The sequence below is a fragment of the Peromyscus leucopus genome, chromosome 8b (assembly GCF_004664715.2).
Source record: "Peromyscus leucopus breed LL Stock chromosome 8b, UCI_PerLeu_2.1, whole genome shotgun sequence".
Lineage (NCBI taxonomy): Eukaryota > Metazoa > Chordata > Mammalia > Rodentia > Cricetidae > Peromyscus > Peromyscus leucopus.
Window position 1 is genome coordinate 58,058,495 of NC_051086.1, and position 17,354 is coordinate 58,075,848.

General features: G+C 59.3%; 1 protein-coding gene across 1 annotated transcript; it reads left to right on the forward strand.

Moving 5' to 3' along the window:
- Positions 1-1,003: 1,003 nt before the first annotated feature.
- Mnt (MAX network transcriptional repressor) lies at positions 1,004-16,653 on the forward strand. The gene is made up of 7 exons (XM_028866718.2): positions 1,004-1,564; positions 6,612-7,200; positions 7,682-7,723; positions 7,884-7,995; positions 12,948-13,140; positions 13,330-13,514; positions 13,581-16,653. Exons 1-7 carry the CDS (start codon positions 1,492-1,494, stop codon positions 14,157-14,159), a joined length of 1,773 nt encoding a protein of 590 aa, XP_028722551.1. The 5' UTR covers positions 1,004-1,491; the 3' UTR covers positions 14,160-16,653.
- Positions 16,654-17,354: the final 701 nt, after the last annotated feature.

Below are 17,354 nucleotides of genomic sequence, written 5' to 3' on the forward strand. Positions count from 1 at the left end.
CCAAGGAGGGTCCTAAACCCTAGAGCCAGGATAAAGGCTGGCTGGCGAGCCTAGGAGAGAGCGCGCCTCCAACCCAAGGCAGCGACCCCGCCCCGCACACAGCCGGCAGCCCGGGTAGCGCGCAGCTTCCGCCCTCCACGTTGTTGTTCCTGGTTTAGACTACGCCTCCTTGGCCTGGGCTGTGGACGCTTCGCCTTTTGACCACTGCTGTCCCGGCACCACAACGAAGGCTGTCCTTTGGAACGGCACGTTTTCAGTCTCCGCCCATATCAGACACGAGTGGACAAAGAATTCAGGGAAAGGAAAGGAATACTTGGTTTTGAATGGGAGGGTGATGCAAAGCAGGGGATGGGCCTGAGCAGGACTGCGGAATTCCCCTGTAGGTGTCTCACCCTACGTTCACCCGGTGGCCTTATCCGCACCCGCTAAAACGACCCTGTAGACACTGGCCCTTTAAACAGAAGGCTGGCGGCGCGGGGTGTCCATGTGGAGCTGCTCCATGCCGTGTTGTCCTGCCCGCCCATTGGCGGGCGGCCTGGTGATGTAGCCTAATAGGATGCGAACGCACTGCGGGGGGAGGAACAGAGACAAAATCCGGAACGGGATCAGCTCTCCGGTCCCTCTGTCAATACTCTGGCTGCTTGCTGTCAGCTCCGCCCAGGGGCGGATCCCGGGGGAATTGCGACAGACCGGACGGCTGCAGGATTTAGGTCGTGTCTACATGGGGCGGGGAGACCTAAGGGTCGGATCGTAGGTTTCCCTGACTTGTACTACCGCTGTCTCAGCTCACAGAAGCCTTGGGTTTCCCGTTCTTTCTCTCAGCAAAGCAGATCTCGTCGTGAATGCCTCAAGCACGCAACAACCCCCGTTTAACTTGTGGCTGGCCGCGGAGCAGGGAGGGGCAAGGCGGGAAAGCGGAAACAGCGCGGAAGCCTGGTTCCATCTTCTCACCCCCACCCAAGCCACGTGTGCGCGCGCGGTGGGCGGGGCTACTCCTGGCGCGACCCCGCCCTCAGTGAGACGCCGCGGCCCTACGGGCGGGGGCTCCGGTCCGGGCTTTGGCTGCGGCCCCGGTGTAGTAGCGGGGGCGGCGGCCGGGGGCAGCGCGGCTCCTTCCCTTGTTGTGTGTGTCGGTGCCTCCTCGCCATCTTGTTGCAAAGCCCTTTCTTGTCGGCGGGACTCCGGGGGCCGCGGGGCGGGAGGCATCGGAAGAGAGGAAGAGGAAGAAGGAAGGAAGAAGGCAGTGCCGCCTTTTTTGTTTTTTGCATCAAAATTGTTTTAATTTGCAAATTCCTATTTTGCAAATATTTTGGAAGGCATTGATTTTTCTCCCCGTGCTCCCCCGTTCTTTTCTGAGGAGTGCGCTGCGCCGCCCAGCCCTGTCGCCCCCCGGAGGTGATCCCTCCCTCCTGCCGGCCCGCCAGCCTGACCTGTGCTTGGCTCGCGGGCCGCAGCCTCGGCCCCGGCGCGCCCCCGGCTGCTCTCGGCGCGATGAGCATAGAGACGCTACTGGAGGCGGCCCGCTTCCTGGAATGGCAAGCGCAGCAACAACAGAGAGCACGTGGTGAGCGGCCCGGCTGGGCCCCTGGGGCACTGGGCAAAAGGGGAGGCCAGTGACCCCGATCCCCAAACCCACTGGAAATAGCAGGCAGGTCCCTCTACGGCGCGACCTAAAAAGCCGGGTAGAGCACGGGCTCCCCGCAAGAGCTGCCGTCCCGAAGGAGTGATGCGAGCAGTGAAAATAATTAATGAATCCATTAACATGCAAAGAGGGACCCAGCTTCTGCGGGTGCCACCCTAGCTGCCTGGCACCCCCCGGTACACCTTCAGTGGGGGGCTCCTTAGGTGTGGGCGGGCGGCGCCCTGGATACCATTGAGGATGTGTGAACCGGGGGATGGGGAGAGGGATGTTGATGTGTGGGGGTGGCAGACCCGCGTGTGCGTGCGTGTGTGCATCAAGATGTGTGATCGGAGCCGGGAGAGAGCGGATGAACGGACGTGTACACGGGTGTTTGTACAGCACACGAGGGGGCGTGTGCGTAACTGGGTGGGGGTGGGGAATACTCTACGCGGAGCAGCTCTCCGGATTCCCTGGCCCCGGCAGGAGGGTGCGGGAAACGCTCCCGGCAGATCTACGCGCTGCTTCGGGCGGAGGCGGCCTTTGCAGAATGAAATGACATCGCGTGTCTTATGATCTTGGCCAGCCCCGCCTGACCCCGCCTCCCAGAGCTGGGCTGGGTCGCACGTCCAGGTTTGGCTGGAAGCTGCGCTGATTGGGTGCATGTGAGTGTCCCGCGGGTCGCTGGGGGCAGCCCCCGGGCCCCCCTGCCTTGCCCTGCTTTAGCCGGTGTGGAATGTGGCGTGTCTGCGCGTTTCAAACCCGCTCTTGGCTGGAATGTTGCGTGTGCCTGCGTCCCAAGCCCGTTGGTTACACGGAGTGGTGACGTAGGCAGGGCCCGCCCCCGACCACGTGCACGGGGGACACTCCCGCTGGGGACTGAGCGGCCCGGCCCCTCCTGGCCGCCTCGCGCTGGCCCGGGGGCGGGGCCTGGGCGGGGCTGGCGAGGGGCCTTGAGTCGGGTTGGGCTCGGGCTCCGGTTGCTGGCCGTCTCCCAGGGAGAGCCTTTGCCCTGGGTAGGAGGAGCTACGTTCACCTTGGCTCTGGCTGGATCCTCCTGTTTGTGATCCTGTAGTGAGGGAAACCCTCAGAATCTCAGGGTGACATCTCCAGCTAACATCTTCCCACTGACCCACTAACGGTGTCCCCGAGCCCTTGTGGCAACACCCCGGCCACACTGCAATAAGTCAGGGTGAGAAGGGCAAACTTTGGCTCGCCCTCAGAGAGGACAGACGCAGGTTTTATGATCCGGCCCCCCACCCCTTTTGGCTGTGGTCCTTAGCCTTCGAGTGCTGCTGAGAGAGAGGCTGAAGGGAAAAGACCTTAGCTTCCCAGACGCTTGCGAGGGCCTCCGTTCTGCAATCTATGTGCAGTTCCCGGGGATTCCTGGCTCCCCTGCCCTTCCTCAGAACCCTTCAGCCGGCAATGTTGTGGTGGAGAGAGTTCTTCGCCCTCCTTTCCTTTCTTTCTGCCTATTGTTGCTTCAGTGATGAGTCATGCAGGAGGTGTAGTGTGTGTGTGTGTTGTGTGTGCTCGCGCTCGCGCCCGCGCGCCTGCGGCTTGTTCCGCTCGGGCGGGCGGGCGGGCGGAGTGGTAGCTAGCCGGCAAGGGGCGGAGGAGCTGCAGGTCCGCGGGCCTCGTCACGGCGACCAGCCTCTCAAGGTCAGGAGTCACTGGAGTCGTGCAAGACCAGTGCTTAGGCTGGTGCAGAACAGCTGCTCTGGGGTATCATCGACCCTCGTGCCCCTCCCCCTTGTGCCTTGGGCCCCCGAGCAGGGTCAAGCAATGGACAGTGCGGTGGTTAACCAGAATGACAAGTGTGTGGTTTCAGCGGCGGATGTGGGCAGGGGGCGACCTGAAGAGTTTGGAGAGAACGAGTCACCCGCCGCCACCATCAACACACGGTGCAGTTCAGGAGTACCCATTATATCCCACTGTGGACCAGGCAGTCTGAGAGAGGTGAACAGGACTGACCCTCCTGCTGCCCCTAGGGAACTCTTATTTCACATTAACCTTCCTGGGTATCTAGAACAGGGAGAAGGCCTCTACAGCCGTGTGTTCACACTTGTTCAGTTAGCCCAGAGCTGACCGGTCAGGTGGAGGGGGCTGGGGGTCCCGGATCTGCAGAGGAGCGTAGGCAAAGCCCTCTGAGGGAATTGCACAGCCCTTCTCTTCCCTCCGAGGATGGAGCTCTGGGGAGAAGCAGAGCTCGGCTCCCAGGCCTCAGCTGCCTGATACTGGATCACAGAGTCTTAGAAGATGGGTGGGTACTGGGAAGCCCAGTTGGCCTCAGTACAGAGAAGGCCAGATTTGGTTCCCACGGGTTAAGACCCCTGCCCTGTAGTTGACACCAGCATGTCGAGCAGAACTGCCCATACGGAGGTATTTACTTCAGATAACCAGCTCTGAGCAGGGAGTCTCTTAGCCTCTCCGTTCCCACCTACAAGGCAAGGTCAAGCCTTGCAGACCAGTCTGCTCACATGACAGCCTAAGGATGTGCCGCACATGTAAGCAGTTGTGAGGGAGAAGAGAGGGAAGGGCAGGGCCGGGCTGGTGCCCTGAGGAGGACTTAGCAGGCCTTTGCCAGCTTGTGTGGAGATGACTTGAAATGGTCTCCTACATTGATGGGAGGGAGCTGGCTGGTGTGTGCAGAGGTGCCCGGCACCTGCCCTGCTCTGAGCCTGCCTTCTGTGCCAAGCTCTGGTAGCATCCAGAAGGGGAGAAGTCCTGTACACATGACGCCACAGTAGCAAGCAAGATTGTAGGCAGACGAGGCCTGTGCTCTCCCAGCCCGGAGGGTCTTGCTAATTCACCGGGGTCGGTGTCTGGGTGGAGCCTGGAGGAGGTAGGTGTGTGTGTGTGTGCATGCATGTGAGAGGAGGACACCTGTGGGTCAGAACATTCTGTAAGATGGCCTAAAGCACAGGTTGTCCGTCCAGGAGACGTCCCCAGAACCACCAGTGCACTGGGAGGGGACCCTGTGGGTAGGAAAGGAGGCAGAACCAGGGGCGGGAAGCTCTAGGGGGCTGGTGTGGTCGTGGAGCAGCCTCTGCTGTCCGGTTAGGGTTGACAATGCTGGGTGTGGTAGAGCTCATTCAGTGAGTCCTTCCTGGTATCTGGGAAGCATGGCTTCGTGGTGGCTCTGGAAGAGAGGGGGGAGGGGGTTGCTGTCTCCTAGAGGAGCTTGAAGTACAGACTTAGCTTCCAGTCCAGTACCTGGCTTTGGGCCCCTCCACCTGTGGTGACTTAAAACACTTGTCCCCAGGCCAGTGAGCAAGCAGCGTCAGAGAAAGCCTGACTGAGGTCGATCCTAGGAACCCATGGTGGGAGGAGAGACAGAACCTCTGAGACCCTGAGAGTGGTCCTCTGACCTGTGTGTACCCTCACTAACACAAAATAAAGATTAAAAAAAAAAAACTGGACCAGTCAAAGGGGCTTTATTAGGCCCTGAGTTTAAAGTGTGTGGGCCAGATCTGTTCCAGGCCAGCCAGAGAAGGGCTCTGAAGTTGGAACTCCACAGGCTTCCTTACCACTGTGGTTTGTGGGGAGCTGCAGGAACCTAAGTCAAGTGCTGACAGAGAGACCCGCCCGGGTGAGCAAGGCCTCCTCATTGGAGTAAGCCTGTCCTCCCCTTCCTGAAGGGCAGGGGAGATGGGAAGAGGCCTGAACTCCGGCTGCTGGGAAACAGTTTATGATTCCTTCCAAACACTTCCTCCCTCAGCTTCCTCCTCAGTTCCTTCCTCGTCTTGTGGGGCTGGAGGTGGGGCCCCTCCTTACACTGTTGCAAGCCCAGAAGACCATGGGGTCTTTTGGGTTAGGAAGACCTGGGGGGGGGGACTGTGCCCCTCCTTCCTAGGGAGGAGTTAGCTCCAGCCCCACATCACATGATCCTGTTCAGGGTGTGTCCGCCCTCTGTTGTCAACAGTTTTGACACCACAAGCAGAAGGGTCTGGGCTCCTTCCCTTACCTGGGAGATGGTGACCCAGCCCTGAACCAAAGCCCTGGCCAGGGAGCCTAGGGTGGGGCCTGAGGGAAGCCGGTTCCTGGATAGCGGCCGGTCCCACTTTCGTCCCGCTCTTGAGTGGGTCTCACTAGAGATGCTGAGGGATGTGATCATGAAGGTTCCCTGAGTTCAGTGGCCCTGCTCAACCTCTGCTGCCTTTACCTGGCTGGTCTTCCCTTCTGCCTGCCTCCACCTGTCTAAACTGTGCTGTTCCTGCTGTAAGTGGTCCTGGACAAGGGACAGCCTGGCCTGAGAGACATGGGTCCTAACATGTTGGGAGAACAGCTGTACTCACTGCTCTCTGAGGAAAAGTTGGGGCCTTTGGCTTAGCAGGCCATGTTCTCATGAAGTAAATGTGAGGGGTTTGCCCTGTAACCTGGGGCTCTTGTGAGAACTGGGGTGTGGATGTGAGAGGACACCTAGTGAGCTTACAGTGAGCAACAGGGCATCTGGCTGGGCAGCAGACTTGCTGTGTAACTCGGCGAATCATTTTGTCTCTCTGCTCGTTTGTGAAACAGAGGTACCGCCCGCTCTCCGACAGGTGCTGGGTAAATTCTGTGGATGGCCCCGTGCCCCTGTGGTGGTCTGGCCTATTGCCAGCCCAGACCTCATCCATCCCTGTGCACACCTTACTTAGCCTTATGCTCTTCTGGATACTCCTGTTGGTTACCTATCTAGTTGCACATCCAGCTCTAGGTTGCTGGCCCCCCAACATCCCATTCATGAACCCCTGTCTTCCCCGAAGCCAGCCGGGCACCCCTGTTCCTTTGCTGCCCTCCCCCACTCCCTGCCCAGGGACGTGAGGTCCCCAGGGGCAGGGGGCCAGGCTGGTGTCTGTTAGTGCTGCCTTGCCTTGCTGTGTCTGGTGTGTCGGGCAGGGCAGGAGGTCACTGAGCCCTGATGGGACGAAGTTAGGGTTGGAGCACAGGTGTAGGTGGGGGCCCAGGACCCTGGGCTCTGCTGAGACCCCCGTGTGTTCTCTCTGCATAGAGGAGCAGGAGCGCCTTCGCCTGGAGCGGGAACGGGAGAGAGAGCAGGAGCAGAAGAGGGCAAGTAGCCTGGCCAGGTTGGCCCATGCCCTGCCTGTGGAGGAACCCCGCATCGAGGCTCCCCCACTACCCCTGTCGCCACCGGCACCACCGCCCGCCCCGCCGCCGCCGCTGCCCGCCCCTGCTCCGCTCACCGTCATTCCTATTCCTGTAGTGACCAACTCCCCACAGTCCCTGCCCCCGCCGCCGCCTCTGCCCCCGGCGGCCCAGCCTCTGCCCCTGGCACCTCGTCAGCCAGCCCTGGTCAGCACCCCTGGACTCAGCGTTAAGGAGCCAGCCCCCCTGCCCACCAGACCGCAGGTGCCCGCCCCTGCCCCCCTACTGCCTGATCCGAAGACCACCACCGTCGCACCGACCGGCAGCCCCAAGCCTTTGCAGCCCCTCCCTACGCCCATCCTGACCATTGCGCCACACCCTGGAGTCCAGCCTCAGCTGGCTCCCCAGCAGCCGCCCCCGCCCACGCTTGGGACCCTGAAGTTGGCGCCAGCTGAAGAAGCCAAGTCCAGCGAACAAAAGAAGCGGCCTGGGGGGTGAGTGGGGCGCGGCAGAGGGGCCGGTTGGATGGGAGACCGTCCATCATGGGCCGGGAGTGCACGAGAAAGCTCCCCTGGCCAGCTAGCCCTCTGGGGAATGTCCCGTGCCACTTAGAGATACCCCTCATAATAAAGCACTGTCCTGCTGATGGTTGTTCTTAGCTGTGTTGTCAGACCCCGCGGCAGCGCTGGAGACCACAGCAGGCATTTCCAGAGGTAGATTCTAGAACCCCTCCAGGATCCCTTGTCTCAGTTGGACCAGTGGGATGCAGAGTTCCAGGGGCCATAGGTTTTGATCCTAGAGGTCCCCTCCAGGAGGTGGATGGGCCCAACACCGGGCCAACACTTCCGGTTTATCGAGAGAATGTCGGGGACAAACAAGCCTAAGACACCTGGTCAGTGGGGGTATGGGTGGTGTGGGTCCGGAAGGCCGGATCTGGGCCTTCCTCCCTGAGCCTCCTATTTGTCTGGGTTTCAGGATCGGAACCAGAGAAGTCCACAACAAATTGGAGAAAAACAGGTGTGTGTGCACACTTGGGAGTGTGACTCTGGGCCCGCCCCTCCCGGACTCACCCACCCAGCTGGGGTTCCCTCCCAGAGCTTCTGTTGTGATTGCCCCTGGCCTCCTGCCCCTGTGCCCTCGGGGCGCTGGCTGACCAGCGTTCACCCCTTTTCCCCAGGAGGGCCCATCTGAAGGAATGCTTCGAGACCCTGAAGCGCAACATCCCCAACGTGGACGACAAGAAGACGTCGAATCTGAGCGTGCTGCGGACGGCGCTGCGGTACATCCAGGTATGTGGGAGGGAGGGAGGCAGGGAGGGAGGGAGGCAGGGCTGGGCGCTGCCGTGACGGCCACAGCGCCAGTTTCCTCCTGCTGCCGGCAGGCTCCCCCGCCCGCCTCCACGCGGGCGCTGAGCACATGGCCCGGCTGACGTCAGCGGGGCTCCCAGCCCGGGAGGGGGCGGGCGGGAGGGCGCCTGCGCGAGAGGGCGGCGGCGGCGGCGCTGCACTTTTCGGCCTTCCCCTCCCCCACGCGCCGCGTCTGCTCGGCCCGCGGGTAACCAGGGCACGCAGCTTGGCCAACCGGCACCTCCCAACCCGCAGTGCCCGGGCGAGACCCGGACTCCGTCACTAGTGGGGGGGGGGGCGGGAATGAATCGGGAGGGCCGTGGTGTCTGCGTTCACCTGGCAGCGCTCAGGACTACGGTCGGGGTGGGGCCCTGAGGCTGCCCGGGTGACCGCGCGGGGCCACGGCGCCTTAACTGTTTCCTTCCCGCGAGTGCTGGGAAGGGGGTCCCCCGCTGGTGATGTCGCCTCTCCCCGCGGCACTGGCGGCCCTCCGCGGCAGTGCGAAGTGGCTGTCGCCCTGGAAACCGCGTAGGGTTCCGCGTGCCCGGGAGGCGGCGGCGGGGGGGGGGGGATGGGCGCGTCCGGGCTGGGCGGCGCGGGAGACCAAACCGTTGGGGAATGGGAGGGACCTAGCGCTCCCGGCGGCGGTGCGCGCGCGCGCGCGGGGAGTGCGGGGGGAGGGGGGGTGCAGGGCGAGCATCGGGGTTTCCGTCCACCCACGCGGATGCCGCGGAGCGAGGCTGCATCACAGCTTCCGTGGGAGGGGTGCCCGTACTCCTGCAGCGGGGCTTCCGTAGCTCGGTCACAACCTGGAGGTAACCGGACCTGGTGCTGGTGGCCCCAGGCCGCGCCTCTGAGCCGCCAGCCGATGCGCGCGCCTTTCTGCCCGCCTCCCTGCCCGCCTCCCGGAGCTTCCCGGCAGCTGGGGGCGGGGCCGGCCGCCCGCCCGCGGTGACGCAGCGGGCAGGTCCGCGTGGGTGCGCGCGTGCCCCGGAGGGGCGGGGCCTCGCTTGCGGGCCAAGGGGCCCGGCGGAGGCTGTGCAGTGTCCTGGAGCTTATTTCCGTGATAATTTTTACTGACTTTGGGCTCGGGCGTAATTCAGTTGTTTTTATCAAAGCAGTCTCTTAGCACACCTCTGCCGTGACGCCGTGACATTTCCTTTGAGTATCAGTTTCCTCATTTGGTGTGATGCTAAGTCGAAAAAAAATAGTACCATAGAGATGGTAGAAGAGTTGGAATTTATGCAAAAAATTTTGCGGTCTCTAAATATTAATAGGATTGTGACTGCGAGGTAGGAGCTGGAGCAAGACAAGTGTCTTTTTATAGATGTGTGCTTGGAAAAGGGAGCTTTGCATAATGTGTGGATTTGAAAATATCTTCGCTGCTGTAGAAGCCGCTGAAGGAAGCTCCCTTAGAGTCAGGCCTCAACTGACAAGGAAGTAGGAGGGGCCCCAGGCTGTCCGTGAGAATGCTTGTTTGGTGCTGATCATGGAAGCAGAAACAGAAGTCACAAGACTTTGGAAACGCAGCGGGGTGATGGGTGGCTCACGCCTTTAATCCCAGCACTTGAGAGGCAGAGGCAGGCGAATCATTGTGAATTTGAGACTAGCCTAGTCTACAGAGTGAGTTCCAGCACAGTCAGGGCTGTTACACAGAGAGACCCTGTCTGGAAAAAAGATTGTGGAAACCCGGTGTGGTACCCATTTATTTCATTAAATGTTTTTGGTCATGCCCTGGGTCTGCTTCTGAGGACCAGAGACCAAAAGAAAAAGGGATGAGTTTTGTCCTGGTAAATTAGGACCTGCAGCAGATCCTAAATGTGAACGTTCCAAGGACTGTGTCTTGAGGGGTGGTGGGATCTGTTTTGGGGCGTCAGGAAAGGACATTTGCAGAGGCCTGTAGGACAGCTACATCTGGATGAGTGAGGCACAGCACAGGACAGAGTGGTGGTTTCTTCAGCAGGAACGAGGGGGAGGTATGCTTGGATGTACAAGATGGTAGGAGGGTGACTTGTCTTGCAGAGAGGCAACAGGCACTAGAAGAGGGCTGAAAGTTGGCTCTGGGCCTTAGGGAGCTAGGGCTTTGGTGGTGTGTTCACAAGAGAAGGGCTGGGGAGGAAGGCCTGCCTGATGCCTCTGTAGGGAGAGGCAGGCGGATCTGGGTTCCAGGCCAGCTGGGCCTGCATAGTACAGCCTTGTCTTGTCTAAGGGCAGGGGGTGTTAGAGGAGGGTGTCAAGGTGGCCTCCAAGGTTGCTTGGGGTAGTGAAGGACTTGAAGAAGGCCACAGTGAAGTGGACGGAGACAAGAATAATAGGCATGTATCCAGATCGACACCTAAAATAAGTGGGTTTGAAACAAAGCCCGGGGACAGGGAGCTTCAGCTCAGAAGAGAACTTGCCCAGCACTCCTGCGGCTGTGGACTTCATTGCTAGCACCACGAAACAGAGTGGAGCCATGTGGACTATGGGTTGACTCGGAGAGCTCTGCAGGGGTCTCTAGGCCTGCGGGCTGAACTCTGTGGAAAGGGGGTGTTTGGGCCCCCTGACCCAGAGTCTAGCCTCCCTACAAGCAGTGGATAAAGTTGAGGATGGCGTTTGGAGCCAACAGTCTGAAGGTTCAAGTGAGGACTGAGTCACCCAGGGCCTGTGCTTGATGTGGCCTCCTCTGATGTCATGTGCAGCTAGCTCTCAGGGACAGAGCCAGGTGAGAGGACACCGAGGTGCCATGTGTGTTAGGGTAAAGACAAGGTCTTTCCTACTGTTTCTAGCAGAAATAGGAGAAGCAGGATAAATTGAAGTGGGGTGGTACATGGGGGACTGTGGTGTGGAACTAATGACAGGTATGCCGAGGCCAGCGTGGCACGGCTCTGGGCCTGGTGTTGCAGGCGTTAAGAGTGTGAAGCTTTTGCTCACCGCATAAGGAATGTCCAGAGCTTGGGGCCACTGGAGGAGTGTGGGGAAGTGGGGTTGAGTGTGATGCTGTACCCGGCCAGGAGAAGCTGCCGAGCTGCTGCTAGATCATGAGTCTGTGGGTTCCCTTTGACGAAGGGAAGATGGGGTAGAGGCTGACACCCTGAGAGGAGGGTGGCAGACTTACAGATCCTTGGCGGCCTGAGTAAGCATACTACTGGTCACTGATGTGGTCAGGGATGTAAACTGGCTGTAGAACAGCCCGTGGTCCAGTGAGCCGGGGCTAATGAAGCCCCATTGGACAGACTCCATTCTGTTAGCGACACACTCCATTCAGATACGCAGTAGGGTCACTGGGAGAGACTGAGTGAGGCAGGAGGGTATGCTGACAAGGCCTTGGGCTGGGGAGGGATAGTGGAGGAGAGTGGGACTTGGGTGTGGTCTAGAAGTCAAGAGACCAGGGGTGGGCTGGTGAAGGGTCTCAGGGTGAAGGAGCCAAGCATGTCAGCTGGGACCTACATTAGAGAAGTTGAGAAAAACCCTTTTAAGTTGTTTTCTGACGTGACTTGCACTTGCAGTGACTTGTCCCCTCCCCTGCAAGTAAGTATCATGGAGACCGACGACAGACAGACAGACAGAACCCCACACACGGGGTCGGGAGTGAAGGCAGGGATCCATGTGGGAACAGCAAGGCAGGGTTCAGAGAAGCTAATGTGTGGGGTGCCTGTGGCCTCTGCACCTGCGGGTGACCCCATGCTCTGGAGTTAGATGTTCAGAAGCAGGCTGAGAAATGGACTCGGGAGTCAGCCCTGGTAGTGCCTGCCTTGACTGATGGACACAGCAGGGCTGACCTTCCTAGGCTGGGAGACAAGAGGTGGGCCAAAGTGTCGGGTCTGGAGGTCACACAGGCAGGCACTTTACTTTAGAAGGCAGCTGAAACTGGGGCATGAGCTGGCCGTTGTGTATGCAAAGGAGACGCAGTGAGGCTTCGGACTGGGCGGGGCTGAGTATGGAAGAGGCATTGTCAGTAAGGAAGACCCTCCTGTGTTCTGAGGGAAGCAGGGATATCTGTGGTGAGGAAGGGCTGGCCTGGACCTTGAGGTGAAAACTCCCTAGAGGTGTGCAGTCAGACCTGGGGTACTGTGGAACTCCCCAAGATCCTTTATTGTTGGCCAGCAGGGCACAGCACAGGTTTTTCAGATTCGATATCCCCTGAGGTCTGGAGGGTTGTAGGCCGCTCCTGAGTGGGGAGCAGTGTGAATTGCGAGCTGGAGAGGAAGCATGGGTGGCTGAGGGGCTGCTGAGGTCAGGGAGGAGCGGGTCCGGCGTTGCGGCCAGGCAGAAGCCTGTGATGGGAACCTGGCTGTCAGTCTAGCGAGAAACCTTCCAGGGACCAGGTAGCAGGGAACCGTGAGCCGTGGTAGAGAAGAGTGTCGGTCGTTGCGGGAGGGAACCAAGGAGAGTCACTGTCGCCTCAGTGAGTGAACAGAGTGAGCTGAGTGATGATGGAGGCTGCGGGAGTGAGATGGGTTGGGACTGTGAAGTCCCTGAGGACCCGGTCAGGGTGGTGTGGAGAAGGGTCCCCTGGGACTTGGATCTGTGCTAGCTTTTGGTGGGTGCCTGCTTAGGCACCCAGTGACTCAGATGCTGGTCCTCATTGGGCAGAGTGATGGAAGAGGAGGCAGGTGTGGTCTCCCAGCTGCTTTGGTCACTGCAGAATGGTGGTTCTTAACCCGTGGGTCGCAACCCCTTTGGGGGTCACAGATCAGCTATTTACGTTATGATTCAGTTCATAACAGTAGCAAAATTACAGTTACGAAGTAGCAATGAAATAATTTTATGGTTGGGGGTCACCACAACCATAAAACTGTATTGAAGGGTCGCAGCCTTAGGAAAGTTGAGAGCCACTGGTTCAGAAGTTTGGAGGGCCATGGAGCCTGTGGCTGCTGCTAAGGGCACTCTGCTGTCCCTTGCCCTGTCCCCAGTCCCTGAAGAGGAAGGAGAAAGAATATGAGCATGAGATGGAGCGGCTGGCACGGGAGAAGATTGCCACGCAGCAGCGCCTGGCAGAGCTCAAGCATGAGCTGAGCCAGTGGATGGATGTACTGGAGATTGACCGTGTGCTCCGGCAGACAGGCCAGCCTGAGGATGACCAAGCCTCCACCTCCACAGCCTCTGGTGAGCCTCGGCCCCTCTGCTGGTCCTGTCACCCTCAAATGTTGTCCTTAGCTTCCCTGAGGTTTTTCCCTGCTGGAAAAGAGGCCATCTGTCCCAGCTCCAGCATCCTGACCTCCAAGGACACCTTTGCCTCCAGCCACTTGTTCCCCGAGCTCTTCTGACCTGCCCCCTGCCCTGTGTTCCCGACAGAGGGCGAGGACAACATAGACGAGGATATAGAGGAAGACCGGGCAGGCCCACCCAAGCTGAACCATCGACCCCAGCTGGAGCTGCTGAAATCCACCCTGCCAACCCCCAGCCCCGCCTCTGCGCCTCTGCCTCCTCCCCCGCACCCCCATCCCCACCCCGTGGCCCTGTCTCCTGCCCACCTCCCTGTGCAGCAGCAGCGCAGCAGCCAGCAGCAGCAGCCACCGCCGCCGCCGCCGCCGCCGCCGCCGCAGCAGCCGCAGCAGCCGCCACCACAGCAGAAAACCCCTCTGCCAGCCCCTCCTCCCCCTCCAGCCACCCCGACCCAGACGCTAGTGCCCGCTCCAGCCCATCTTGTGGCCACGGCTGGAGGAGGCTCCACAGTTATCGCCCATACAGCCACCACCCACGCCTCAGTCATCCAGACTGTGAACCACGTTCTGCAGGGCCCGGGGGGCAAGCACATCGCCCACATTGCCCCCTCCGCCCCCAGCCCTGCTGTGCAGCTGGCACCTGCCACACCCCCCATTGGCCACATCACAGTGCACCCGGCCACCCTCAACCATGTGGCCCACCTCGGCTCCCAGCTGCCCTTGTACCCACAGCCTGTGGCGGTGAGCCAGCCTGTGGCGGTGAGCCACATCGCCCACACCCTTTCGCACCAGCAAGTGAATGGCACAGCCGGGCTGGGCCCTCCGGCCACTGTCATGGCCAAGCCAGCCGTGGGGGCCCAGGTGGTACACCACCCCCAGCTGGTGGGCCAGACAGTGCTCAACCCTGTGACTATGGTCACTATGCCCTCCTTTCCTGTCAGCACACTCAAGCTGGCTTGAGGATGAGGACCCTTAGGCCCCCAGTGGGGGCATGGAAGGGGGACCTGACTGCCCCTCTCCCACCCACCAGCTCCACACATTCCAGCCAGGCCCGCCCCACCCACACCACCCCCAGGCCTCCTAGGGGAAGGGGGTGCAGAGACTCTGAGCCAGGGGAGGGGCCCTCCAGGGAGTTGGGTGCAGGCAGGAAGTTGTCCTGCCGCACTAGGACTCGGTAGACATGAGGACGACGCTTTGGTGGACGTACTTGCCTGCCCAGCCTGGTGCCAGCCCTGGTGCCACTCCTGCCTCCCGACCTTGTCCACCCCGAAGTCTGCGCTGTGGCTGTGTTCTCTGGCTTCTCCTTCCCCGGTCTGCCTTCCTGTGCTGCTGCTGCTATTGTCTGGTGAGGTGGCTGAGCTTCCCGGCCTCCCTCCCCAGCCTCAGAGTCCTCTGGGACTTCTGTGTAGGAAACAGAGCCCCAGAGAAGTGAGGACTGGGTGGAGAGGGGCCCAGCTCTGAGGACAGCTGACAGATCCCAAGATCTGGAGTCAGGCTAAGACAGGTGAATACCTGGGCCTGGGGCTCTCCGATCCACCTGGAGTCACTGTGATTGGTCACAGTAGAAACTGTTTAAAATGAGTCTCAACCAACAATAAACAAAATGTAGGCTGTTGCCAAGTTTTCCACACCTGCCCCTGGGCTTCTGACCTCTCAAGATCAGGCTGAGCTTCAGGCTGGGGAGGTGGGTCTGGCAGTCTTGCCTCCCACCTGCGAGGCCTGGGAAGTTCCATCCTTGGACCTGGCACTCACTGTCCTGGTTCCTTGCTCTGCCCAGTGCTTCCCCAGGCCTCTGGGTTTCGGTACTGCCTTCAGCTTGGGAAGCAGGGACCAGCCATGGTTCTGGGAACTAAGCCGCATTGCTGAGGTATCAGCGAGCTGAAATCCTGGGGCTTTTCCCATCTCCCGCTTTGAGTGGCAATTTTGAGGCCCCTTCCTGGTGGGTGCTGCACTGTCCACTGTGGAAAGGGCCTTTGCTGGGCTAAGACAAGGCTCGTCAGGACTGGGAAGAGTGAGGGGTCCTGGGCTTAGGGATGCTGTGTCTCCTGCCTCTGCGCTCGCAGGCCGCTTCGGCTTCTCTTTTTAAGTGGATATTTATTCTAAGTGGCCTTGTGTCAGACACTCAGTTACACGTGTGCACATTCAGCTCCCCACTGGACACTCACCAATGGCCTTTCGGTGTGGGGCAGGAAGCAGGCGTCCCTAGGTGTGAAACTTGCACTGGGGTAAGTTGAGGGGCCAGAAGGAGGGCTCAGGGTCCTTCAGATGACATGTGAGCAGGGCACTGAGGCCAGTGAAGGTCTTGAATACATTCTCCCTTGAAATAGTGACTTCCTCAGATGCTTAAGAACTCACAGGTCCTTCTGGCCCTGGAGACTTCCAGGGCACTTGATTATGTCTCCTGGGGTAGGGAATGGTGGCTAGGACCAGGTCCCTATCCCAGCGCAGAAATCCTAACCCCACAAGCTGGCTGCCTTGCTGTGGCTGCAGCCACCCCTCCCCACACCCTGCCTCCGGGGGCCACCTCCACTCTGCTCCGTGTTGTGAGAGCAGGGTCTGGTGCTGGCACAGTCAGAGCACGTGATGATCTGCCCCCACCCCTTTTGCCCCTCTCTGTGTCTCGAGGCCAGTTCCAGAGCTCACACCATCCATCGTGTTGGCCTGCAGGCCTGCACAGATACCTCATCATCCACCCCCTCCCCCCACCAGGGGTTCCTCCAGACCTAGTGCCGAATGACGATGTCCAGATTGGTGATGATGGGTGTTGTTGCTGTTTTTGTTGTTTGTGACTGCTGTGTGCCCAAGTGGGCAGCCACCTCCCAGCCCTTTCTTGGGCATCTCCCCTTTGAGAGCTGTTAGGACCACATCTGTCCTCACCCTGTGGGACCGCCTGGCCCTTCCCTTCCTATCCCTTCCAGCCTGGGACACACACACACATACACACACACACCTTACCTCTCATGCGTGTTTTACCTGTGCTGATTGGAGTGGCTCACTGCCTGGGATCTTTACCTCGGGGAGGAAAAGGGGGGAGTGGTTCCCTGGGGGCCAAAGAAGGGCAGAGAATGCCTGGAGGGTAGCTGGGTCACCATAGCCTCTCTCTAGGAACAGCTGCTTCTCCCCCAATCCCAGGGTCCCACTCCCAGTCCCCAAAGAGGTGGCCCTTGTTTACAGTGAGGACTCGGTCACTGTGTCTCTGTTTCCTGAAATATGAATTGTAGCGACCCCAGACTGTAGAGATTTTTATGTGTTTGGGTACATCTGCTGTGTGGGAAAAAAAAAAAAAACTACAAAAACCCTAATTTTGTACATATTGTATTTTTACTATTGAACTGTATTCTAGTGGCTGTTCATGCTCTGAGACTTTAGGTATTGAGACATGAATACTATCCATGTAATAAGCACTTGCCTGGAATAAAATATAAAACTGAAATAAATCTGCACTGAAACCTGACGTGGGGCTGCTAGCCTGCAGCATCTGGGTCATTTCATTTTGAGAGGCAGAGGCTCACAGGGCCAATTAGCTGGAGGCTGAGGCAAGAGAATGAAGAAAATGGGGTGGTGGCCTGAGTTACGAACTTAAAACCTGGTAATGAGTTCCAGAGGTGGCTTAGCAGGCAGCATTTGCTACACTTCCAGAGGAACCAGTGTGGGTCTCAACACCCCCATCACGTGGCTCACAACTGCCTGCAGCTCCAGTTCCAGGGGCTCTGACTCCCTCTTGTGGCCTCCATAGGCACCTGCATGCATGTGACAGATCAGCATACATCAATAAGCAGTCAAATAAATGTAAATAAAATTATTTTTTAAACAGCTTGTAAAGGGCTGGAAAGATGGCTCAGCAGTTAGCACTGGCTGTTCTTCTGGAGGACCATGGTGACTCAAACTATAACTCCAGTTCCAGGGTATCTGATGCCCTTTGCTGGCATCTGGGGAATCAGGCACACATGAGGTACAGACAGACAGACTTGCAGGTGTAACACACACACACACACACACACACACACCCTTAAAGCAGGCTGGGCGTGGTGTGGTGGTGCAGGCCTCTGCAGGGACTAGAGGTGTGTGCCAGAGGCAAAGGCAAGTGGGTCTCTGAGTCTGAGCCAGCCTGGTCTACAAAGCAAGTTCAGGCCAGCTAGGGATACATAGAGAGAC

Excerpts from the sequence above, each read along its gene's own strand:
- Mnt (XM_028866718.2), top strand. The coding sequence starts at position 1,492 with ATGAGCATAGAGACGCTACTGGAGGCGGCCCGCTTCCTGGAATGGCAA. Across the intron at positions 7,201-7,681 it reads CAAAAGAAGCGGCCTGGGGG|GATCGGAACCAGAGAAGTCC; the intron begins GTGAGTGGGGCG and ends TCTGGGTTTCAG. Across the intron at positions 7,996-12,947 it reads CGGCGCTGCGGTACATCCAG|TCCCTGAAGAGGAAGGAGAA; the intron begins GTATGTGGGAGG and ends CCCTGTCCCCAG.